This window comes from Micromesistius poutassou (assembly GCF_964030765.1).
Source record: "Micromesistius poutassou genome assembly, chromosome: 10".
In the NCBI taxonomy this organism is placed as follows: Eukaryota; Metazoa; Chordata; class Actinopteri; order Gadiformes; family Gadidae; genus Micromesistius; species Micromesistius poutassou.
In genome coordinates, this window is record NC_140280.1 from 13,278,876 (window position 1) to 13,304,583 (window position 25,708).

General features: G+C 47.1%; 2 protein-coding genes and 1 non-coding gene across 4 annotated transcripts in view; 1 reads left to right on the forward strand and 2 right to left on the reverse strand.

Moving 5' to 3' along the window:
- Positions 1-428: 428 nt before the first annotated feature.
- On the forward strand, positions 429-4,010 carry timm22 (translocase of inner mitochondrial membrane 22 homolog (yeast); the record flags this gene model as incomplete). The annotated part of the gene is made up of 4 exons (XM_084474459.1): positions 429-681; positions 1,104-1,300; positions 1,768-1,840; positions 1,948-4,010. The coding sequence occupies 4 exons, from the start codon at positions 429-431 to the stop codon at positions 2,022-2,024; spliced, it is 600 nt and encodes a 199-aa protein (XP_084330585.1). The 3' UTR covers positions 2,025-4,010.
- The window catches only part of abr (ABR activator of RhoGEF and GTPase), a 105,583-nt gene continuing 82,931 nt past the window's right edge, over positions 3,057-25,708 (reverse strand). For both annotated transcript variants that reach the window (XM_084474457.1, XM_084474458.1), the window contains 7 exons: positions 9,660-9,719; positions 9,078-9,187; positions 8,376-8,515; positions 7,490-7,624; positions 6,698-6,803; positions 6,179-6,332; positions 3,057-4,769 (listed from right to left, as the gene is read on the reverse strand). In XM_084474457.1, the coding sequence (XP_084330583.1) occupies positions 4,680-4,769; positions 6,179-6,332; positions 6,698-6,803; positions 7,490-7,624; positions 8,376-8,515; positions 9,078-9,187; positions 9,660-9,719 (795 nt within the window). In that variant the 3' untranslated portion in view covers positions 3,057-4,679. The remainder of the gene's footprint in view (positions 4,770-6,178; positions 6,333-6,697; positions 6,804-7,489; positions 7,625-8,375; positions 8,516-9,077; positions 9,188-9,659; positions 9,720-25,708) is intronic.
- Positions 13,025-13,097, reverse strand: AC3HAE_024896 (transfer RNA valine (anticodon AAC)). Its single transcript has one exon. It is a non-coding gene; the product is annotated as a tRNA-Val (tRNA).

Sequence of the window (25,708 nt, forward strand, 5' to 3'; positions counted from 1 at the left end):
CACGAGCCGGTAGATGGAGCCCGTGAGTTTGGTGCATTGTCCGCGGTGAACTCTGGGTACTGTAGTTTCCTTTATCTACATCGTAGATGTAGATTTAAAAATATGAAAATTCGCTAGTTCATTCGCTAATTTCTTACAACTGTGTACCCGATTTACTCAATTGATACAAAAAAAAAAAATCAAATGATTACCAACTCAGGGCTGTAAATATTTGGCGAATGTGCTAACACGAACACTAACAGTTGTATATAAAATAATTACTTGATTTTTATAATATATTATATATAATATAACACTTTACAGTAGATATTTATTATACTATGATATAATTTTTTTTTTTAATTCCCCGTTCAAGACCTTACAGTTAAAGAATCTACTCGTTTTAATAGTTAACTGTATGTACCTAGACCCCTTTCATCGGAAAAAACATGGCCGCGTCCACGGATGTTCCTGATTCGGGCGCTCAAGGTTCAAGCCCAACAAGTTTTAATGTTGATGATGCTAAACATTTCCAGTACAGTATGCTTCTGGAGCATCTTATCGGCGATAGGAGGCCGATAAAGGATCTTAATCCAGCCGTCATGGCAGGACTTCCAGTTCCCTATAAAAGCGACGAGCAGAAGATGATCGAGCGAGCAATGGAGAGCTGTACCTTTAAGGCAGCTCTAGCATGTGTTGGAGGTATGGGCTACATTCAGTATAAAATACAATGTTTTCATTTCACATATGTGTGTATGTGTGTATGTATTACTCTCGATATGTAGCTGGTAGTGCCTTAGCTTGTACTGTCTTCATCGAGCCTCAAACAAATGACAGACATGCAATGGATTCGTGTAGACAGGCATTCAAATGTTCATTAGTTATGTATCACATACGTGAGTGTGATTGTGTTTGTGTGTGACGTCATCAGGCATGACAAATATAAAGCAAGACTCAGGGAAATCTGAAATGTCAAGTCCTCTCGATTTAGTAAAAAAAAAACACCTTAAGATTCAGTAAATGTCAGGCTCTAACATTGCAAAAGACGGGGCCATTAGACTCACATAATACCTAGGCATTCAACCCTCAGCAACATTTGATTCTTTTTATCCTTCATTGCACAGGATTCGTCCTTGGTGGAGCTTTTGGTGTGTTCACAGCGGGCATCGACACAAATGTGGGCTTCGACCCCAAGGACCCCATGAGAACTCCCACAGCACGGGAGGTCCTCAAAGACATGGGCCAGAGAGGGATGTCATACGCCAAGAACTTCGCTATGATCGGCGCCATGTTCTCATGCACAGAATGCGTCATAGAATCAGTACGTTACCTCCATGTTGTTTAATTTTAGTCTGTACCATGTTGTTGCTCTGCATCATAATATCAGTTTGTTTCTGTCTAGTTGGGGGGTCGTTGGACTCCAACTATAGGCGTACAATTTTTACAACTAACTGCCCTTTTGTATAAAATCTTGCAGAGGACATGATTGAAAAACAAATGCATTATGAAGGCACATTTTTACATTTTCCTGAAATGTAATCGAAGTGTTGCCAATTCCAGTAGTCCCGTTTCCAGTGTTGTTTTTGCACCCCCCATCTGGTATTACTATAGCACCAAGTTTCCCGTCTGTTGCTTTCTTACAACATTGTTTCCAGATGTATTATCACTGTTCCGTAAAGTTTATGACTTTTTAAAATGATAAAAAACAGTAACGTTAAAGAGACGGATCGCATTCATTACATTTCCAAATTCTATTCATATCTGGTTCTTCAACGTTGCTCCTCACAGTACAGGGGGAAATCGGACTGGAAGAACGCAATCTACAGTGGCTGTGTGACCGGCGGAGTCATAGGATTCCGTGGTAAGAATTTCCTTTCCCTCTTGCCCTGAACTACACTTGTATGTGTTTATTTATACCTTTTTTTAAACACCCTTTTATTTGTATTTGTTTGTGTGTGTGTTACCCAGCCGGCCTGAAGGCAGGAGTGTTCGGGTGTGGAGGGTTCGCTGCCTTCTCTGCAGCCATCGAGTATTACCTGCGGTGAGACCGGGCTGGAACTTGGGACTCTATGGGCGTTTTCATTCTGCCCCAAAGCCATGAACCAGGATGAAGATGTGACCGTGGTTCTCACCTTGTACAAGTCTCAGCGTGGATGAGGAGTGATACGCAGGAAGAGGAGGGTCAGATCGGATCAAATCTCGTCATCACTTCATGCAGACTTCTGATTGGACGATTTTATTTTTTTGTCAAAGGGTCTGTGTTTTAGTTTGCACACTGTGTGGTGCAGTGGTTGCCCTATGGTGGTCCAGAGAGGAGTCTTTCAACTTTGACCACTTTGATATGTATGTTAATATATATATGTGAATGAATCTGTTGGACCATTTACACTGTTAAATATGACTACACGAGCGGATGAAAAACTAATGGTGTTACATTTAGCCTGTAATTAATATCTGTCTAAAAACTGTTTGTTTTCAAGTAACATATTGGAATTGTGAATTTCATATGTGGATAAAGTTGTATCAGTCTTATCCCTGATTTGCAAATGTCATTGTACATCTTGAATCTATTATACATAAGTACATAAATGTGTGTGGTGTTTGTATTAAGTACACTACCCTGCCTAATTCATGCAAAAATATTTAACATCCAATGCAATCCAATGTGTTCACAGCTAGCTTTCTAATAAGATCAATCATACCTCAAAGCAGATAAACCATAAGTCCATTGTAACATGCCATGTGTTATTTAAAACCTCTTTGAATGGATTGTATTTCAATAATAACTTCAGACTATAGCTGGTCAGTAGAATAGCCTATCAACACTAGGGGGAGCCATAGGCCTAGATAGCGCTGAAATTCCGTCTTGACAATCTGTAGGGTGGGGAGTACATTGTTAATGTCAATCGATAATTGCCATACTGGGATTTGGGGGCTGGACTTGATTAATTATTTCAATCAAATTTGGACATTCTAACATACTATAACAATTTACATAATTATGTTTAGCAGTTTGGTTGTAGCTTATAGTCTCAGTCTCGTCAGCTTCGGCCTCAGTTCAACACAAAGACACAAGGTGACAGTGTTTTGGTACATTTTATTTTACTTAAAAAAAGGAAAGTTCACATTGACATTTAGCCTCAATACAGTATACTGAATTTCTTCTCAAAGAAAGTAAAATACATTGTATGAATTTATTTTATTCTTATATTAAAAATATCAAATAGTACTCATCTAGCAGTGCTTACTTTAAGATATGTCACAGGCTTGACAGCAGAAAGGTTGGATTTACATGGAGCAGTGATGGATCTCTGCTTGTTGTCTGCTGAGGAGCGAGTGGAGTCAAACTACCTTTGCGTTAACCCGCCTGTTTCTGATTGACAAGCTGAACATGCAATGAGGGCAACTACACAAATCATCTCATCGATTATACCGGTGCAGTAAAACATCTCGAACAGGCTAGCAATGCAACGACAAGAAGAACAAAAATGCTAATGTTCCATTACCCTTCGTTCCCTCCCCACGCGACTCTACCCTAAAGTCTCCTCTAGTGCTCTTCTTTAAAACTGTGATTTCAAATCAATTGGCAGACTTCAAACGGTTTGTGATCCTTTCAGTACAGCTTACCAACCATGGACATGGTGATTGAGAAAATTAGTCTAAAAAACATCACTACCTGAATAAACTTCAAAAAACAGACTCCTTAGAGCTTGACTCTAGTCGCACAGAACTGTACAGGCACACATAATATTTATATATATTTTTAAAATAAATAGGGCAAACTTGGCCAACAACTGAAGGAGGGGGCCATGTTTTGTACACTGACAAACCCTTGTTTGTCAGTACAAAGATTGTAACGCCAGTCCTTTATTAAGATGGCTTCCTGGCAAATCCTGATTTGCAGAGTCCACACACACACACACACACACACACACACACACACACACACACACACACACACACACACACACACACACACACACACACACACACACACACACACACACACACACACACACACACACACACACTCCTCCATTACATGCACAACAGCAGAGAGCGCACAAAGACAGAAAAAAAAATAATAATACAAAAAAATAACAAATGGTCCTTTAAACAAAACTATTTTTTCTTTTGTAAAATATGCAAATGCCATTTGTTTAGGAAATGCCTCATAATGGGAACAGGGTGGGCTGGAAGTGACCCGTTTGGATCATCAGGGAGCCGCCATATGAGAGGACATACACGTGTGTGGCCCCCCCCCCCCCCGGGCTGTGGCAGGCTCTCCTACTGGTGTTCCCGTGTCGGCTGTAGGCAGGAACTCTGTAGTCGTTGGCTCCAATCAGGGTCATATGCGGAAACAGTAAGAGGGAGGGCGGGGGGTGTGTGTGTGTGGCATGGAACCGGGGAACGCGGCCGCGCTTCCTTAAGCTCCATCAGATGAATGTACAGTACAGAGACGAGTATGCGTGCCTGTGTGTGTGTGTGTGTGTGTGTGTGTGTGTGTGTGTGTGTGTGTGTGTGTGTGTGTGTGTGTAGGCCGATGGATGGATGGGCCATCTGAAATGACTAGAAAGACTGGGGAAAGTGTAAGGGGGGGGGGTCTGTACAATTGAGAGGCTGCTAGAAAGAGGAGGCACCAGGAGGTCGTCCCTTACACCCACCCCCCCCTCCCCCCACTCCCTCTCCCCAGGTAGGGGTTAGACGTCGGTGGAAAAGTAGAGTGTGTTGCGCTTGAGCTCCGCAAAGGAGATTGGGGGATGCTGCAGATAGTACAGCAGCACCTGGACCTAGAGAGGGAGGGAGGGGGAGGGGGAGAGGGAGAGAAAGGACAAGAGAGAGAATTTAGCATGCAACAATAGCTTATTTTCCCCACTTTGATATTTTCCAAAGCCTTTAATCCACTTGTATTCCCATTATATCATTTTAACTGGCACACGCATCCAGCCAGAACGCAACTGCCGGTTTCTAATGACGGATTCATTACAGTCTGGTATTTGGCAGCCGCTCACCAGGAAAATCACATCAATAACTTCCTGGTGCAATTCCTTCGGTAATATTCCTTCTACTTTCTTCTACGACCTAGTTCAGGATCCAGCAGGCACCCACACCTAGACGGAGGTGGACCCTCACAGACAGGACCAGGTTTGATGTCTGCTCTCGTCGCACATCCCTCGTTTCTCCCGGTAGGGTTTGCCGGTACGGACTATGCGTGCGTGCGTGTGTGTGTGCGTGCGTGTGTGCGTGCATGCGCCCGAAGTTAGACAAACTCCCCACTTGACCGAGTAAACACAGAGCGCTTTAATAAGCCTTGATTCCAAACACGGGGCTTGATCCCTAATGGAGAGCGATGACTTCCTGCTCCGGCCACGGCGGCGCTCATTTAGGATGATGGACCGCCGCACGGTGTTTACGCAGCCCAGAAGAGAGATATGTGTGAACAGGAAGCGTCCATTCATTACACCCCCACCCCCCCCCCCCCCGCCCCCACGGGATGAAGGGACGGCCAGTGGCCTGGAGAACAGCTGGGAGGAGAGACGACGACGGCTTGGGGGCGGGGGGTCCAATCTGACAACATGTCTCCTGTTGGAACCATCGTGTGTTCATGGAAAGTCGTCCAACTGAGACGGCATTGCGGTGGTGTGCGAACGCATTTGTGGAAATGAATCCCTCTCTATTTCAAACGATATGCCAGAAGGGTGAGGAGATATCTTGCCAAGAACATCTATTATTCATTCTGCACTATATTTTGTTCAAATGTATTTACAACTTCAGAGTTTGTTAAAAAGTAGCACAATCAGCCCTCTTGTTTGATTGTTTTTTACACAGAGGAAACTCAATTTCCTGTGTAGAGAAGTGTGAGAAAATCTAATTACGTTTTAAAAGTGACAGCTGCTTTGACATAATCCAGGGTAAATAGTGACATCCCGAAAGAATAAGGAAACGATTTGCCAAGAGCATTCATTATTAACCCCAAAAAAGTCTAAGTCTAAGATCTATATTAATTTTCATTATTTCACAACAGTTTATTTCACAACTGTACCTTTCGAACTTAGGCCTATCCAAAGGGATTGGAATGTTATTCAACACACATGCTGACACCCCCCCACAACACACACACACACACACCCATACCCCCCACAACACACACACACACACACACACCCATACCCCCCACAACACACACACACGGCTGTACCTGTGCCATGACATCGTGGGACCAGATGTCGGAGGCGGTGGTGATGCTCAGGCTCTTGGCGATCTCAGACTCGGAGGGCCTGAGCAGGGTTGGGCCGAACACGGTGGCCAGGTTATGCAGGGACATCTTGTTGATGGGCTCCTTCTCCGCCACCCTACAGCAACAACAACAACAACAACAACCACTTAGTACCACCACCAGGAGGCAAGGCCGGACAGGGATGACACTACCCCTTGTACGGGTCCATGTGTGTGTCCGTGTCTGTGTGTCTCTGTCTGTCTGTGTGTCTGTGTGTCTCTGTCTGTCTGTGTGTCTGTGTGTCTCTGTCTGTCTGTCTGTGTGTCTCTGTCTGTCTGTCTGTCTGTGTGTCTCTGTCTGTCTGTCTGTGTGTCTCTGTCTGTCTGTGTGTCTCTGCCTGTCTGTCTGTGTATCTCTCTCTGTCTGTCTGTCTGTGTGTCTGTGTGTCTGTCTGTCTGTGTGTCTCTGTCTGTCTGTGTGTGTGTGTGTCCGTGTGCGTACCTCTTGAGGTGTTCCAGCAGGATGAGGAAGGTTATGAGGTTGGGGTCCGGCAGAGATCGCAGCAGATGCATCATGCAGTTCTCCTTGGCTGCAGGGTCGGAGAGAGCTGTGGGGAGAGAGACAGACAGTGAGGCTATTGATCAAATCACCAACGCCTCACCGGCCTACGCTGGACCCCCGCAGAACTCAACGCTACGCTCATCCAGTGGGACCTTCCATTCATTTCCCGTGTAGATGAGTAGGAATCTGCATAATGAAACAAAATGCAGATTTTCTTCTGACCTCTTTGACCATGGTGGCTTCTGCCAATCACCGCGGAGCAGCAAAGGTCAAAACGTCAATATGCTTATTCCACAATCGATCCATCGGTGGACGCTAAAGCAAAACAAGGTCCGAGCCCATAGATTGTTTTTTCCTAAAACCTGGAGCGAGGGCCCAGTGGACACTGAGCTCATATCGGCAACTGCTTACCACGGCAGAAAATAAACCACCAAATCACTACGGTGTGACTATTGCATCCATAGTACGGGACAAGACAATCTAAAAACACCTCATCTTGCTCAAGCGCTCTCTCTCGGTGTGTGTGTGTGTGTGTGTGTCTGCATGTGCACATTTGAGTGTGTGTGTCTGCATGTGCATGTTTGAGTGTGTCTGCGCGTATGTGTGTGTGTCTAGGCATGTGTGTGTATGTGTGTCTGTGTCTAGGAATGTGTGTGTGTGTGTGTCTAGGTGTGCATGCGTGCGTGCGTGCACGTGTGTTCCAGAATGGGCCAGAGGGAACCCGGGTCTCACCTATGCCCTCCATGAAGGCGGGGTAGAGGCGGTCGGTGAGCAGCGGCTCCGGCAGCTCCCGGAAGTACAGCTTGAGCGTCCCGGCGATGGCGTTGATGTCCATGTCGCTGAGCATCACCAGGATGTCTTTGGTATCTGAGGGGGCGGAGGGAGACGACAACAGGAGATCAGCCACCCGGAGCAGAGCTGCAGCAGAGGACCCGGGAGCGTTTGGGGTCACAACAGCCACCGAGAGTGACTGAGATGGAGTGAGTGAGAGAGCGAGAACACAGCTGCTCCGTCTCTCCCTCTCTCTCTCTCCTGCTATTTGTCTCCAGCAGTGATGTCATGGAAAGTCACCGGGACCAACGTGGATGCGAGCGCAGCTCCTAATGCGCACGACTTTGCAAAATCTCAGCATTGTGTGAGTGTCTGTTGGGCTGTGTGTGTGTGTGTGTGTGCTTGTGTGCGGGTTGGTAGCTGGGAGTGAAGTGAGAAAGCCCAGCTGACAGCTGGAGCTCCTCAGATCCCCCTTGGGAGCAGGGCAGGCCCTTTCCCATAAACCTGAGGGCTAAGAGGTCCCCACTGTGTGGCCAACCGGCATGAGACAGAGAGGCAAACAGAGAGAGAGACGGGTTGGAGAAATATGTGTCTGTGTCCCTCTCTGTGTGTTTGTGTCTGTGTGTCTGTGTGTGTGTGTGTGTGTGTGTGTCTGTGTCTGCGTGTGTGTCAGTGCGTGTGTGTGTGTGCGGTGTGTGTGTGTGTGTGTGTGTCAGTGCGTGTGTGTGTGTCTGTGTGTCAGTGCGTGTGTGTTTGTGTCTGTGTGTGTGTGTCAGTGTGTGTGTGTGTGTCAGTACGTGTGTGTGTGTGCATGTGTGTGTGTCAGTGCGTGTGTGCGGTCTCTCACTGGTGTCAAACGCTGCTTTGAGGGTCTGGATGTCCGTGGCCACCCCTGAGATGCGGTAGATCCCCACCTCGTCGATGCCCCTCTTCTCCACCTCCTCAATGCACTGGCGGACGATGTAAGGCACCTTGGAGCGCTCCCGCCTGCAGGGAGGACGGCGGGCAACAGCACCGGCTTAATACCGACTCCTGACACATACTGCACAGAGCGGTGGCTGATACTGTAGGAGGCGCAGACGCATGTTTACACTGACTACCCTCAACTGAGGTTATTGTCTATGTGGGCATGACGGTGGGCATAGGCAATGTCATTTCAATTGTTGTGGATGCAATAAACTTGACTTTGACTTTGATGTCATTCAAGAGCGGGTAGGCCTCTTGCTCCAGGAGGCCAACATTAGGCGTGCAGAGGTCGAAGTTTGAACACAGAAGTCTTCGGCTAGGATACAACAGTGATCACTATGTGGGTTCTTCCATTAAGCTGTGTATGTGATGTGTTAAATACTTTTTGTATTCTAATGAATTATGAAAGACCAAAAAACAAGAAGCATGGTAGCATTGAGTAGAACATTTTAAGCCAGACATTTATCTTTACAATGAACCATTTGTAAGCTGCATCAAATAAGCAAGTGTAAGTTCTTTGGTTACACCAAAGCTTCTGTGTCCTTTTGGTTTTTGGTCAAGGAACCCTGGGCAGTTTTCGTACTTTGTCACCACGTTGATTTTGACTCCAAACACTCCGCTCTGTTTCTTGGACGGTGTCCTCTTTAAGCTCAGGTCCCGACTCGTGAACTTCATGGAGAACTCCACTTTGATCTGTTGAAACCAACAAACCATATGTTACCGACAACTCCCTCAAGACAGGGACAGACAGCCAAACAGATAGACTGAGGTCAATATGAATAGACTGTACAGTTTTACATCAAACTAAGGATACTAAGGATAGTGGTTATCAATCAATCCCATTTCATAAAAAACTGTCACGTGATGGCTGTAAGCCAATGGCTTCCCCTCCACAGGTTCTACCATTTACAAAGATATACACACTACAACAATGAGGTAACAAGGGGAATCTATGTAAGAGTAATGTGCATAAAAGCAACAGCAGCATGTCGGGCCAGATGTTTGACCTCCTGATAACAGGCGGTGTTAAGTGCTGGCCTGCCTTCAGACCCTGCCCTAACCATAACACACGTCCACACTGCAGTACGCCGTAGGGCAGCATGACAGTCAGCAGCCTTAATGGGCTGTTGAAAGTACAAGTGTGTCTTGATGAGCGCCACCTTACCCCATTCATCTCTATGACGTCCATGTGCCAGTTCTTTGACTGCACGGTCTGGGGGTCCAGCTGAGAGATGAGGAGAAGAGAGAGAGATGCACAGAGAGACAGAGAGAGAGACAGAGAGAGAGAGAGACGGAGAGAGAGAATATAAACAAGTTAGAGTTAATGACCTGCTATTAGAAAGTAATTCCGTGACCACCATTAGGTGAGGTGTGTGATCTAATCACTCTCCTTCAAAACATCATCAAATGGACCATCACAGAAGGAAAACTAATCCACGGTCGAAGCCTGCTGGGTTCATCCCTCGTTCTGCTGAAAGGTAAACTTCCACTCCAGCATGGTGCCTCAGCAGACCAGATCTGTCCTGCACTGTCAGACTGTAAATGTATTTAACGACCACCAGCACTTCAACGCCGTCTCCTTTCACATCATTAGATCCTTAAGTCGTTGGGCACGTTTCTGTTATCGACAGGCACACACACAAACACATACACACAGAAGGAAATTCCTACTGGCCTATTTTTGAAAGGCCTAGAAAACAAAATGTCCCGGCATTCTTTTTTTATTTTTGGATTCCGTTCAATTCCCAGGAATAAATCAGATCCCAAATAATCAAGGCCTTCATTAGGAGTGGGGGTGTCTCTGGGTAGTACCACGCTGCCATCGAACACGTAGATGTGCCGTGTACGAGTTGTCCCGTTGCCAGAGAAACATCTGGACACATTCCCAGTCCCCGGGACTTCTGTTCGTTAGAGCTAAATAAAGCTCATCTTTCACACTCAATCAAACGCTCTCGTAGCTTTCGTAGTTAGCGCCCAGAGGTTTATAAAAGTGCGCCGCATGGCTGTGCAGAGATGATACGATGCTGGTTTCAGAAGGACTGGGGGCCTTCAGGGGGAGATGTGCTTGGTTTGAAAGGAGGGTAGAAAAACAGAGACAGAAATAGCCCTTAATAAATAGCAGGTTTTTCCACGTAACACACACGACCATAAGAGAGCAGCATTAAGTGTTTGCTAAATCGCTCAAAATACAACAAAAATAACGCTTGGGGTGCTGATAAGTCAGAAATAGACTCAAGCTTCACATACAGAGGCTCAGCCTTCACATTATTACTACTGGACTGTCAAAGGGGGGTTTGCCCCTCCCATGGCCCCCGGGGAAAGGAGTCCAGAGAGCTAATTCAGCCGCGGTGACTGGCCCGTGCTAGCCTTTTATCGAGCGCCGTCTCTCCGGTTGGCATGGTGCCTCTGCCCACTAATGCCCCCAGTAGCTGATGTTTTCTTTTACAGGCTGATTCAGCTGCTGACTGGGGCATCACCATCATCCACATTGCACTGTTATGTCATTACCGCTCCCCATGACTACACCGAGAAATTATGGGCTGCAGGCGGCGTGTGCAAGGCCAGCATACCTCTCCCCCATCTCTCACTGTCAACGTTATTAGAATGTGGGCCATTAAAAACTTAGTGTGCCTAATTCATTGGCTCGTAAAACGAGAAAAGAAAACGGAGCATAAGGGATCGGTTTCTCACGCTGCTTTTACTGTGAAAGCCTCCCATCCCTCCCCCTCTTGTGCTCCTTGAAGTTCACGAAGGGCTACGTTGGGCTATGTCCTGCATTGCCAAGAAGGAAAACCATGAAAGGGTTCAACTCCCGAAGATGAGACCTCTTGTAACCTCTCAAAATGTCCGAAGGGATTCAGAACAAACCACCACTTATTGCCTTTCCATTTCCTTAAGCTCAATTCCCGTGGGCTTGATGAAAAATAAATAGGAGTAGAATCGGAGTGTCAAGCAGGATTGCAGCAATATAATTCCAATATAATATCAATCCATTAATACATAGATCCTACATAAACACATTTTACGCTGTCCTTTCTTGGGACTGTTGTTTGGACAGTTGTGTGTGATAGGAAGTGCTCTGGGACAATTCAAACTTCAATTTTACCTATGATGGTCTGGCAGGAAATGCCAAATAGAAATAGGCTGACACATGACACTGGTAAAGGAAATTATTTTGAACGTAGACATGTGAACTGTAGTGAGAGAGCAGGAAGCAAGAAGAAAAGAAGAAAGAGGCTAACACGGTACAGATTGCAGTTAACTCCAACCCATTCATCTTTGATATTGATCCAAAGCAATGAAAATAGGACTAACTTCCTCTTTGAAAACAGATTGGGAGTATAAACAAGGGCATGTGTTTATGTGACTGCTGTTTGAAAAAAGGAAATTTGACTGGAGGAGCTGGATACTGGGGGGGATTCCTTAAGGAGTAGATGGTTCTGATTAGGAAACCTTTAAAGATTCTCAAAGCTATCTGTCAAGTCAAGACGACCATTCCTCCCTTAAATCATTAAAGAGTGCTTATGTCCTACAGCAACAACATTAAATCATTCACTTCTGGAAGACCTTTGCAGGTAATTGATCCTTCCACCTTTAATCAATATAAGGGTGCACACCTAGGCTTCCTTTCTGCATCTACGTGTGCATGTGGAAGACATACAGAGACAACAAGAGAAATGAAAAGACTAAAAGGAAAGAAGAAGGAAAAAGGAAGCAGCATTTGTTTTTATTAAACCTGCCCCATGCAACCTTTTCACTGCTGCCAACACTTATTGTCCTAATTCATTTTTTTTGTGGTTTTATTCTCGACAGACAAAAATGATTTATAGACCCTGGGTAGATTGACCCATGACCCATGGGTTTTGTTCTTCAGAGATTTACTTAAATATGGATACATTGTGCTGCTTTCAGCTAAACTCTAAAGGTGTCCTCAATTGCCTTTCTCTTTGGATCCTTCTGGTCCACTCCACATCCAGCCCCCCCCGTTCCTGTCCTGTCCTCCTCCTGTCTATCGTAATATACAGCAGAGCAGGAGGAATGCTCCGATGTGGACGCCACATGTAACCAGATCCGTCGGCTTTTGCATAGTTGGCTACATTGCCCAATCCACACTTCCACACTAGCCAGGTTTGTGACTGACCAAACTAGTGAGTAAGACCGCATGAAATCGAACCACACACATTTCTTGAACAGACTTTGTCATGGCTGCCACTGACTAAACTCCAGGGAAAGAGATAAGCAGATTAGACCCTTAATGGTGTTTTGCCACCACCACATGAATATTGAAAGATTGGCCAACATCTCCTGCCATTGTTCTACTTTCCCATTCCTGACAGTACAGGAAGGACAATCATTCTGGTTGACAGAAGCATAGAACAGTACAATAATGTTCCCACTTAGTCTTGAAGCAAAGACATTTGCGTGTTGGGAGACCATTACGCGGGAACTAGGCGAACTGGTTGCTCGGCCTTGCCACTACATCAGTCACATAACGCAGCTGTGTCACTGCTGTGTAGGGGGAAAAGGTGCTGTTCCCGCCCGGTTTCGAACCGAGGACCTTTCGCGTGTTAGGCGAACGTGATAACCACTACACTACGGGAACTGGCTGCAGAGGCTCCCAGCCCATACGATCGTATGTGAACCACACTGCCTGCCATCTGTGACATGTCATTCATCTGGGCTCCGCTGTCCGCTGACCTATTAAAAGGTTGTGACAGAGAGAAGAGGGGCCAACTAATGTCTTACTGCCATGTTTCCCACGGCGTTCCCTTACCCGGGACTATCTGCATAATCACTTGTGGTGAATATCCTTAACAAGTCCGTTTATCGATTTATTTCTTCCAAATAAATCCAGGAGACATGAATCACACACACACACACACACACACACACACACACACACACACACACACACACACACACACACACACACACACACACACACACACACACACACACACACACACACACACACTTATCGATCAGTTATCCTGACTCGGTGTGTGTTGCATTTAAAACAAAAACAAAAACCATGATTTAACGACCAATCATCAAAAGTGTGTTTGAATATTGCATTGTTATACTTAGGATTAGGAAAATTGTGGAACTACACTGACCATCGTTCACGCCTTGAAAGGCTTTAGAAATAAAATCCTACCCCACTTGAAAGCAATTATCTTTGTTCTCAGACCAAAGAAAATATTTAAAAGGCCAATATATTTTGTCAGTCTCTTTACGGGCTCATCCATTCAGTTTTACATTACATTTCAACATCTGCTAACTGGCAGATTAAATATTCATCCAGAAATGGAAAGCTTTTATTCAGTTCTTCAATTAGAAACTTTACTTGGTTTAAGACAGATTACAATGCAATCCATGGGTCTATTGATGCAGAAATAGCTTTTCCCCTCAAACTGACACATTCATTTGAGGCTCCACATTGCCTATTTTTAGGTTAAAAAAGCATAATGTTTACCCATGAATTAGTTATAGGGCATTTATGACTCAGCAGCGACTAATGCTACTGTAGACATGCAGGGTCTTTTCTCTCAGTTGCCATGTGCCTAATGAGTCATTCCCTCATTTGAGCCAATCAGAAAGAGCTTACAGACTCTCGAGCATTCCGATTGGTCCATCGCTAAAGGCCATTTTATTTAAATATGTTCTTTCACCCCGTATAGAGTCCATAATTGCAATGTACTAGCCCACACTGGTGGACTTATGCAACATAGCCCTTCCTCATTCTATCTGCAGGCCAGCATGAGTAATAGCGCTGGTACAAAGTCTACCAGAGACTTGACCTCCTCAAAGGAAACAGCAAACTATTGCTTAAATGTCCTATGACTATGACCTAATTGTCAAACAAGGGGAGGCAAGAGGTCCAGCAAATAAACTGTACCCACTTACTGCCACTTTCCTTTAACTTTAACAAGCTGACTAATATCTGTGTTTTATTATACAGGCCTTGGACGGTTCAGGGATGACCCCACTGCTCTCGCAGGATCTTATGTTTTCCTTTACTGGTCCGTCTGCTGGGAACATTACACCGTTTTAGAGAGTCAATTACAGAACTGTTTCAGGGCCACATATAACACATGAGATCATCTGTACAGTGCGCTGACAGATGAGAGTCCCTGAAGTAATACAGCGGTGGAAACAATGTTTTAGTTGCGCAGATTGTGGCGAGAGCACACCAATTCCCTTTGTGTAGAAACAATGGTGGACCTCGACGAGGATGACTCAATGTGGACCAGGGGCTGAACTACACCAGTGGCCACCAGCCTGCAACACTCATTTGAGGATAAATACAGCACGCTAGTCCTCGGTCTTCAGCCGGGGGCAACAGGGTCGGACCCAACTGGGTCCCCGACACCCCCAAACCACTGAGGATTACTGACCTCCCAGTCCCACCCCCCTCCAGCCCATTAACCAATCAGAGGCCTGTGAAGAAGACGGACCGAGTTCAATAACGTCGTGTGCCCCGGGGCTGCGTGGACGGGCAGAGATTTATGGGGCCTATAAAGAGCCGCCATTAGGGGAGCTGCTGGCATTTTAGGTGGCCGGGAGGATGACCCTTAGTACCTCGTCTGCACCAATAAACACACGCGGAGGGCTGCGCCAAGCTGGGCTACGGTGTTATCAGGGATGGGGAAATGGGGGGGTTGGGGGAGAGGGGGGAGGGGGGAAGAAAAGGGTTGAAGCTCAATCCTTTTGACGGCTTAGCTGGTTGCACAATTCCATTGTTCTCTCCCCTCCATCACTAAGCCAGCCAGAGTTTTAAATAATGATGACAAAACACACCGGCCGGGGAACACACTCGTATCACTGAGTAGAACATAATGTCAAACCAAAGGGAAAAATGAAAAAAGTCTAGCCTATTAAGTAGGTGTTTCATCATAATCATCGATTGAGGAGACATAAAGTACATTAGCTCTCCGCTTCCAGACAAATTAGGTGTTCTTCATCCGTGTTCACGTCCCCCCCTCCCCCCCCCCTCCCCCGTTCCTCATCTCACACCGTCTTAATTAACCGCTCTCGGGCTGACAGCAGGAAAACAAGTCCCCCCCTGTCCCCCCCCTGACTGCATCGTGGATCACGGCCTAGTACTGGGGTCAACACAAACATGAGCATAAGCCCCGGCTACAGCGGGCTTTGCTCAACCCCGGCCTCACCCCTTCCAGGGGACCGACACTATGGTCCACAGGAACAGGGGTTGAGTGGGAGTGCTGCTCTGGGCCGTGGGGCCCAGCGAGGCTGCATTGCTTATACTACATTAATGGATTGTATCATAACGGATAGCCTCCAGGGGTAAGGTCACGCCACTGCGGATCAAGTGATGGAGGTGCGGGTGAGAGTCCGTACGTGCAAACAGCCCAGATCCGGAATGAATCAACCTCTTTGTGTAGCTGCAAGTGTGAAAGCAAACAACCCCTTGAGGTGAAGCGGGCAAGAGCAATTTAGAGAAAAGTGCTGAACAAGGCTTCACTGTCCAAAGTTTACTATAGACAATGACAACCTCCCCCTGACGTGAAACAAACCTTGAAACATACAGACACTTGTCTGGATTCATGGCCATGTGGTTGGACAAATCAATACGGGACTGAGTGGGATCAATACGGTCAATGGCGCAATGTGTGTGTGTGTGTGTGTGTGTGTGTGTGTGTGTGTGTGTGTGTGTGTGTGTGTGTGCGGGATCCCAGATTAGAGACATGTGCGGTTTGCCAACACCTGAGCTGAACAAGGTAATAGTGCTGAAGCAGACAAGCCCAGCCTTCTACCAGGAGTCCTGCTGGCGCTGGGGCCTTAATAGTCTGAGCTATGTGCATAGAGGGCCGCATATAGCGAAGCCCATACATCAAAATAATGAGGAGGGTATGCCACATGAGAATGCTAAACCCCCCCCCCCACCCCCATAAAACTAATTAAATCAAAGAAGAACAGACCTGCATGGACCCATTAGCTTGCATGTTCAAGGTAACGCACAGCCTTGTAGGCAATCAAGCCATGTTACCCCCCAACCCCCAACCACAGCATGGGGAAGATGAGTCCCTTTTCATACACCCACGTAGTCATTGCAATGCAGAAAATCAAACTGATGCACACGACAAACCCAGACCCATGCATAGCTTATGCGTTGCGTGCGTATTTCTGTGTTCTTCAATCAGGGCGCATAACCTGAAACTGGATTATTCATGCAAGTCGTTGAGCTAAGTGGCAAAGAAAATGCTTTAAAAACCCTTAACCGACTGCCAATTACAATTATTCAAGGAATATAAATGTCCCCGTGATCATATGAAACAACAATCTGGCCAGTTTCACAGTTTGCCAAATCAAACAAAAAGGGATTCCTTGATTCACTGCAATTACCTAGGAGGAGGATACTTAACTAGGTCAAAATGTAAAATCCCCTCACCCACTCTTCCCTCAACACAGACAATACAAGGCTCAGAACTGTGCACACAAAATGAAAGGAATTAACTGGATAGAGTTCTCAAGAGGATGCGCCATCCACAATGGCAGTTAATTAGAGAAGCAAGGAGAAAAATGGTTACAGTGAGAGAAATGCCAAGGGGGCATTAGATCAGTCGAGTCACAGAGTGCTGTTCTCTGAATGCCCAGCAGGAGGGGAGAGAGAGGTGGGTAGCTCCGCACACAAAGCTCCATTAAAGAAACCAGAAGAGAGTTAACCCTGTTGTTTCAACACCTCTTCATGTTAACAGTGAAAAAACATCAAAGACACGGGTGGACACAAACCAGCCGACCAGACCTCTGTATACACACAGAGATACAAAGTCCTACAAACATGAAGAACGAAATTGGCGTAATAACACTCAAGGTATATATTGACACACCAATGTGAAGGGTTCCATTTCCAATCCTCATTTTTTCTTAACAAAATTGTACAGACCTTTATCTTGGGTCTGTAGGAAATAGAATATACATAAAGGATCGGCCATAACCACAATCACAACAACAATGGCCTGGGTGTCCTAACATGTGGTAAGGAAGTGTGGATCAAGCACGGCTTACAACAGGGTCACTAACACCTGTCAGCCTGGAACAATGCACCAAAAGAACGAGCTGGGGGGGGGGGACGACGACAGCCAACACATGGCTACCCCCGGGGGGGGGGGGGGGGAGGGGAAAGGAGGGGAAACACAGTGCCATGAATGGGAGTCCAGCAGATGGCCGTGACACACTAAAACACAGAAAGACCCACAAGCGAGGGTCCGGAAAAAAAAAAAGGAATACAAAAAGTTGAAAGGGATAGGAAAAAAAGCTTTTGTGTAAGTGAGAGTGAGAGTGTGTGTGTGTGTGTGTGTGTCTTTGTGTGTGCGTGTGCCTAGCTATGGACCTTTTGTCTCAGCAGCTTGCTGCGGACCCGACCCCACAGCTTGGCTCCCGTGTTGGGGAGCCTCTTGCTGAGCACGGGGGTCTGCTGCTGCTGCTGCTGCTGCTGCTGCTGCTGCTGCTGCGGTGGAGGAGGAGGAGGAGGAGTGGGGGGGAAGAGGGGCTGCGGAGAGCCGTCCGGGCGCTGCCGGCTCTGATCCAGGCAGCAGTGCTTCTCCAGCCGCTCGCACACCGTGTTCAAGTTCACGTCCGGCACCAGGATGTCCGTCATCCTGCCGGCGCGTCTGTGATTGTCGTTGATGTTGATATTGTTGTTGTTGTTGTTGTTGTGGTTGGTTGTTCCGTTGTCGTCCCCTCGACAGCAGAGAGCGGGAGGGTCGGTTGGATGAATAAGTAGGGATCCCGACGGCAAAGCCGAGAAACTAAATGCTGTCCACGAAAATGAAAATAAATCAAAAATCTAATTAACAAAGCAGGGAGCTGTTCCGGTTGGATGAAGAGATCACTCAAGTCCAACGTTCGCTTCAGAGGAACGGAACGACAAAGAGCAGATGACAACCGTGGGAAAAGCAAGAAATTGAACGTGCGCGAGTGCGAGAAGATGGGAGAACACTCGTGCCATGGTTCCCCTCCTGAATGAAGCCTGGGTAATTCCACCTCGCGGAGACTCTGTGTGCTTTGGCTCTGTAGTCAGCTGCCCACATCTCCCTCTGCCTCGACACGCTGAACTCCGGCACACACGAGAGAGAGACACAGGACACACAGCGCTAGAGCGAGGGCTGAAGTGTATGAGAGAGGGGGAGAGAGAGTGAGAGGGAGGGGGGGAGAGAGAGAGAGAGAGAGAGACAGAGAGAGAGAGAATGACTTCCCCTAAGCCTCCAACCCTGCTCGCTCCTCCAGATGTGAAAGACACACCTCCAAGAGAGAGAGCGGAATGAAGGAGGGGTTGGGGGAAGAGAAGCAGCAAGGGGAGAGAGAGAGAGAGAGAGAGAGAGAGAGAGAGAGAGAGAGAGAGAGAGAGAGAGAGAGTGAGAGTGAGAGAGAGAGAGAGAGAGAGAGGGAGTGAGAGTGAGAGTGAGAGGGAGTGAGAGTGAGAGAGAGAGACTAAGAGCGTGAGAGAAAGAGACATTAAATTCAATTGGATGAGAAAGGGTGGGGGGGGGTGAGTGGGAGGGGCTGAAATCAAGCGATTGCTGTCTCTTTACTCATTGCCCTGACCCTTGTGAGTTTTTCCCAGAGTCAGTCACTAAACATAGGAATCAAGCAAAACAAAAAGGGGAGAGGGAGCAAGATGGGTATTTTGTCTCTCTCTCCCTTTTTCTCTTGGAGAAAGGAAATGCAAAACTAAAAAGACCATTATCATCTGTGTATGTGCGATGAAAGAGACAATTAGTGGCGGTATACTGGTGGAATCACCAAAAGAACATCACTAATATCACTGCTGTGTCCCACGGTTTAATTAGCTCATCACTTTGGTACATAAAAAGAAACTGACGAGCAAGCCATGGCAGTTCAGCAGTTTTCTGTTAACCCGAACAACGGACTAAGTTGTTATTGCAAAGTAAATGATCCGATAGCCGAGCATCAACCACTGTGGTGCTGAAGCTGAACAGCTGTGCACCTCTTGCTCCTCCAGAGTCGGCCATTAGTCTCCTAGATGTGTTCACTGGAGGTTTACGGGCTGTAAGCACCCTCCCTGAGGTAGCGCTGTGGAACGCGGCCAGCTGTCCTTTATTTCCCGCAGTCCAGGCATAAAACAAGGGGGGGAAAACGGGTCCTTTTGTGTTGGCCGCCGAGGCTCCAGGTTCACAGATTAACTAGGGAGCAGAGCGGCGTCAAGCCACCCGACGGAGCAGACGGGCACATTTTACACCGAAGGCCCCCTGGCCCGGCTCATACTTTTCCTATTACCCTTGGTCCTTCAGGTTGGAAAAGAAGGAACGTCAAGGGTATTGAATAACACTTTTAGCATTGGACATGTCCAGAGCGGGGGGGGGGGGGGGGCAGGAGAGTACTGGCTAGGCCAGGATCTTTGAATCCCAGCAGGTTCTGCTTTTGGTTCACTAATACCCAGTGTCCCCCCGTAGGGCAACCCGCCCTAACGGCTCGTTAATGAATGGAGAAAAAGTCCTCTGGTCCGCTAGATGACGAGGGTCCATAGCAGGGTTGGTACACCGTACACCTGCTAAGTTAGCGGATCGATTTGAGATTTGCAGATTTTGTGACGGCAAAAGGAGGAGTGCCTCTTGGACTGAGTAGAGACAGCAAAAGCGCGGCGGGATGCTCCATCAAACTTGTCAGATACGCTGCTGTAGCCGTCTGATGTCTGGGGACGGAACTCACCGGGAGCCCAGAGAACCGCAACGACAGAAATATGTATCGTCACCGCGGCACGAAGAAGTGCCTTTGTCTCGCGGGTGAGGGACGGGTTCGCTTTGGGGTTTTGCTGGATGATAGATGAGAAACACATTTTAAGTCAAAGCTCAGTGCAGAGACAAAACACAAAAGAGACAGCGAAGGAAGTGGCGAGAAATGTGGACAGTGGAAAAAATACACCACTTGAAATCTTGGGAAGGTATGAATGGCCCTGCTCACACACACTCATGTACGGGAGAAAAGGAATGTTTTGTTCCTCCTTGCCTCCTCCTTACACCATCTGCTCCTCCACCTCCTCTTGTCTCTCCTTATTGCTCCATCACCCCCCCCCACTCTCTCTCTCCCTCTCTCTCCTGTTGCTAGATCTTTCTTTAGAGGACTTTAGCCTCCCTTCACAGTTGTATGAATTCCACTGTTCCTCTTCCTCATTAGCATTAAATCCGGCAGCACTCCTTGTGTGTGTGTGTGTGTGTGTGTGTGTGTGTGTGTGTGTGTGAGAGTGTGTGTGTGTGTGTGTGAACTCAGATTACCCCCGTGTGTTTGTGCACACACCTCTTCTGCATAAGGGGTTAATACTGTTCACTCAGATGTCCAGTCACATCAGGAAGTCATCCAAAGATGCCAGAACCCACACAAACACACACAACCAACCTCACACACACATTCCTTTTCTCCTGTCTCTCTCTCTCTCTCTCTCCCTCAATGTCTCCAGCTCTCCCTCACAGCCTCCATCTCTTCACACTGAGCCAGTGTGGAGAGACAGAGTGAATCTCGATTTTTATTCAAAGGCAAGAAAGCGTGTAGCTGGTTGCTCTTAGAAGGCCTAAATCCCGGGAAGAGGGGTCAGTGCGGGTATGCGGGAGAACGCATGCACGTCACGCCCCATCTGCATCCACCCTTTCCGAAAAGAAAACATAATCCAATCAATGGATACAATAACTCTTCTCAGCAAAGGTTGACAAAGAGCCGTATATTTTTGTTTTCCAAACCCCCATGGCAGCCACACACCGCGTCTCCCGTCATCGGATGGTTGAGCTGACATTCAGGACCGGGGCCTGCTGGCTGGCTGGCTGCCAGCTGCTGCACCAGCAGCATCCACCTCCATGCCACCTCCAAGAGGCACACCGGAACCCCTCTACCTCCAGGTCCCTCAGAAGGTGGAGGTTTACCTCAAGACCCCTACCTCCATGTCCCTCAGTGGGTGGAAGACGACCTGAGCCCCTCTACCTCCAGATCATTCAGTAGGTGGATGTTTACCGAACCACCTCCACATGCCTCAGTAAGTGAAGGTTCCACGTATCAACTTTACTGAGGGGGGGGGGGGGGGTGGTGTATAGATGTGTGGGTCAGGATGAATCAGAGGCAGACAGCATATTGAAGGCCGCTTCCATCCGGAGCCAAGAGAAGTGGTCTTCATATCTCAGAGACGCTGCGCTCCCGAGACCAGCTTCAGATAGCGACTAGATGGCGTGTGATGTCAAGGGCCAAAGGAATTAGCTTTGTGGGATTTGGGGTTTTATATGCACGTTGTGCAGAGAAAGGGCTGATAAATGGGCGATTAGGGAGTCTGTCTCAGTCTCGTCTGATGATAATGGGCGTCTCGGTCTATCGGTGTCGGTAAGAGGTATAAAATAAAACAATGAATGGGGTGAGAGAGGGGAGGAGGGGAGGTTATTTTGGAGGGGAGGGTTAAACCAAGCCGTAATAATCCACCACTTAGTATTTTCATAGCTTCCCTGGATGGGAAGCATGAGACACAAAACTCCCCGCGTCAGTTCTCGGAAAGAATGTTCTGGGAAAACATGGTTTTGGGAAACAGGCGAACGATGCATAGTGATAAGGAGCTTAAGGCATGTTGGACGGGTATTTTTAGTTACAACCACAACAAAAAAACAAAAAATAGGGAATACTAAGGCTGTTATTCTTCGTCTGCATCGGTTAAGGTGATCAGGACTCTACTTTTTTGTTAAATATTACTTAAAATCTATATGCCACAATGTTTTCCAATGAAATGATTGTTGTTATTATACAAACATCGAGATACAAGTATTGTTAATATTTTTGCCATTGTCTCAAACAGACGGAATACACAATTTTTTTAATGCATGTATTTTCATTTCTATAATTCTACAAGACTTGTTTTTTAGATGTTTATGTCTGTTTGAGAGCATCTTCAGTTTAGAATTTCAATAAGCTCAACTATAGTAATGACATGTGGTGTGCTACACACCAAACAAAGGCTTCCATCTTTCCACCTGTCACACAGACGAGTCTAGCTGATAAAAGAAAAACCAGTCCACCTTTCATCGCCTCTACACTGACTACACAGGCTCTTGTTTTCTGCCGGGGCCTTTTAGATCCATATCCATCAGAGACAGTCCCGTTTTGAACTATAAACCGGGAAGTCACCGACATGCACACTCCAACACACACACACACACACACACACAGATGTACATGCACCAACACATAAGTGACGCTGAACAGAGCATGCCCTCGCAGCATCACAACAGCCTATCGAAGGGTTCCTATGGGGAGCGGTCAACTGAAGTTCAATGCCTCATGGCACATTGACACACACACACACACACACACACACACACACACACACCACTAACCCAGTCTTCAACCTCGATCCGGTCACGCTAGCATCTAGTTTATTCATCAGGACACGTCTCTGTACAGCCATGCATGTTAACCTATAGTGGGGGAGCTTCAGCTGCACATGCATTTGACAGCCAGACAGTTGCCCCCCTCACCCACTGCGGGGAAAACAGTCCTACCCACTGCTTCCTACTCATGACCCAGTTTACCCATAAGAGGACTTCAAATGAGAACGCCACGACAGGAATTATGCGGCGAGGAGAGTGTCTGCTTAGCACATTTATAATTGGATCGGCTGTTGTGAGAGAATGTATCGAATGTTAAAAAGAGAATAGGTGTGAGGGAGGAGAGCAGAGCTTTAAAGATACCGACATCGGTCTGTGAGAACGTCATCACACTTAGAGACAGGACGGCCCGTCTCAGAGGGTTGCTTATAGAGAGACAGACAGACAGACAGAGACACACAGACAGACAGAGAGAAAGGGAGGGGGAGCGAGACAGAGAGATAGACCGAGAGAGACAGATGTGGCGAGACATGTATGGAGACAGAGAGAGACGGCGAAAGAGCAAGATGCAGAGAGAGAGAGAGAGCGAGGAAGACGGAGAGTGTGAGAGAGCAGGGCCGAGAGAGAGACTCAGGGACTATTTTCTATGCTAAACCATTTCTGAGGGATTTGTCTCATCCTTGACACGTGTCATGATGCTGTTGATTCTAGGTTCTCGTGGGGATTCAACCCCAGTCCTCTAAAGCCAGGGCTTCCAAGGCTGGCATTCTCTCTCACACACACACACACACACACACACACACACACACACACACACACACACACACACACACACACACACACACACACACACACACACACACACACACACCCTCAGAGATTAATTAACAATCTATGTGGCAGCTGCTGCACTCCTGTGGGAATACAGAAGGCCTTGGGATGCATGTCTTACTAGGGAAGGCGGAGCTGTTTACCCGTTGCTCTTTGCAAATGCCACAGGTCTGTCAGTCGAGATACAAGATGAAAGTAAGAGTTGCAGGGACATTAGACTCAAATTAAAAATATTTAGATTTCATAATAATATAACTAACATTTCTATTCCATTTCTAGCTCAGTGGCCATAACTTATTTGTTCACATTTTTTGGAAGGAAAATTTTCAGCATTTTCCAAACAAATATCCTAATTTGCTCTGATCACAATTGAATTTATAAACAATTTCTACAAAGAAGATTGTGACTGAGATCCGTCTATCGGGGATCCCCACCTATGGACAGACATCGGTCACGGGCGGGGCACTGAAAACCACCTGCCTATTGACAGGCTCCAACGTCCTCAATCTCCTCCCAGTGCTTCCAGGCCAGCGGAGCAAACATGACTATGGTCATTGCTTTTAAATGGATGAGCTTAATGGCGCGTTGCTAGAATGCAGCACCGTTCAAAAGCAGCACACACCTTCTCCATGATGCTCAAACTGAATCATTTTCTTCTGAATGAATAAGAGATAAGGAGAATATATTACCAAGGAATGAAACCCCACGATAAGAGAGGAAGACACTCACACCCTAAATGACAGAGCTGTTTTTATGCTGAACGGCGCCACTGTGTGTGTAAAGGATTTCGCCATGAGCTTTGTTCTCAGCAGATGATTCAATCTTGCAATAATGAAATTCATCTCTTCTTCACGCACGCACACACACACACACACACACACACACACACACACACACACACACACACACACACACACACACACACACACACACACACACACACACACACACACACACACACACACACACACTTGACCTGTTAGGATCCTGGCGAGTGAGGGAGAGCCGGCAGTGAGACCAACTGAGGAGAGAGGGATGGGGGTAAGGGAAGGGTTAGTCTAACTCGAGTAGAAACCTTGGGGTGCAGCAGGGGTGCCAAGAGTGGGATGTGTGGGGCTGAGCGAGCAGAGTCCCTCTGCTGCCTTAAGGATTAATTCCCTCTTCCCTTTCATCTCAAGCAGTAGGGGGCCATATTATTAAGCACAAGAGAAATGAGCAGGGGGAGAGTCGTAGTAAGAGAAGGAGTTTGCGGGGTTATGGTTGTCGGCCTGTTTATACAGTAGCATAGTGGTGCAGGGTGTGGCAAGTGTGTCCTCCCGGGTTTTTGTCCGGGTGTACCCGTGTTCACGCGACGGTAAACCCTTCATACCCGAGAACGACCAAGTGAACGTACCAGCACCATCGTGGCGTGCTGCAACTTTTACTTTGAAAAACGCATTTGAATACAGTTAGCTCAGACGCACAGCTGCAGTCCGTGCATAAACTTGCAAGTCGTCCCGAGTTGATGTGGGGACACATACTGCCGTCTTCCTCTGTAACTTTTTCAGCCAGCGTAGCAGTTCACCAACAGTCGACGGTCGGCGTTTTTAAGTGTGTGTTTAATGTGTGTGTTTAAGACTGGAAGGTCCCATGTGCCGTATCTAAGCTCCGGTGACCTAGTTAGTGAGGAGGAGAGGAACGCCGCGCTCCTCTGAATTATTCAATCCAAGGCTAGCCGGGGTTAGCCACCTGCAGCACAACGCAGACCGGAACACCAACACTCTATTCAAACTAAAATTAGCATTTTTGCTAAATTTGAATTGAAGTAATAAACAACAAACGCCAACCTTAATGTCTGGAAAATGTTCAAACTGGTGCATAGACAGTCTGATACTAACTAAAGTAAAGTGGTGGGTCAGCAACAGAGGGGAAACCGGGATGGGTCAACCTGGTCCCCTCTGCTCGTGAGAGAGCTGGGATGGGTTACTCTGTATTTCTAACCAGTCGAACACCATCGATCGCCATCTCCCTGAACACCCGCCCACTGCCGCGGCCAGCCCAGACCCCC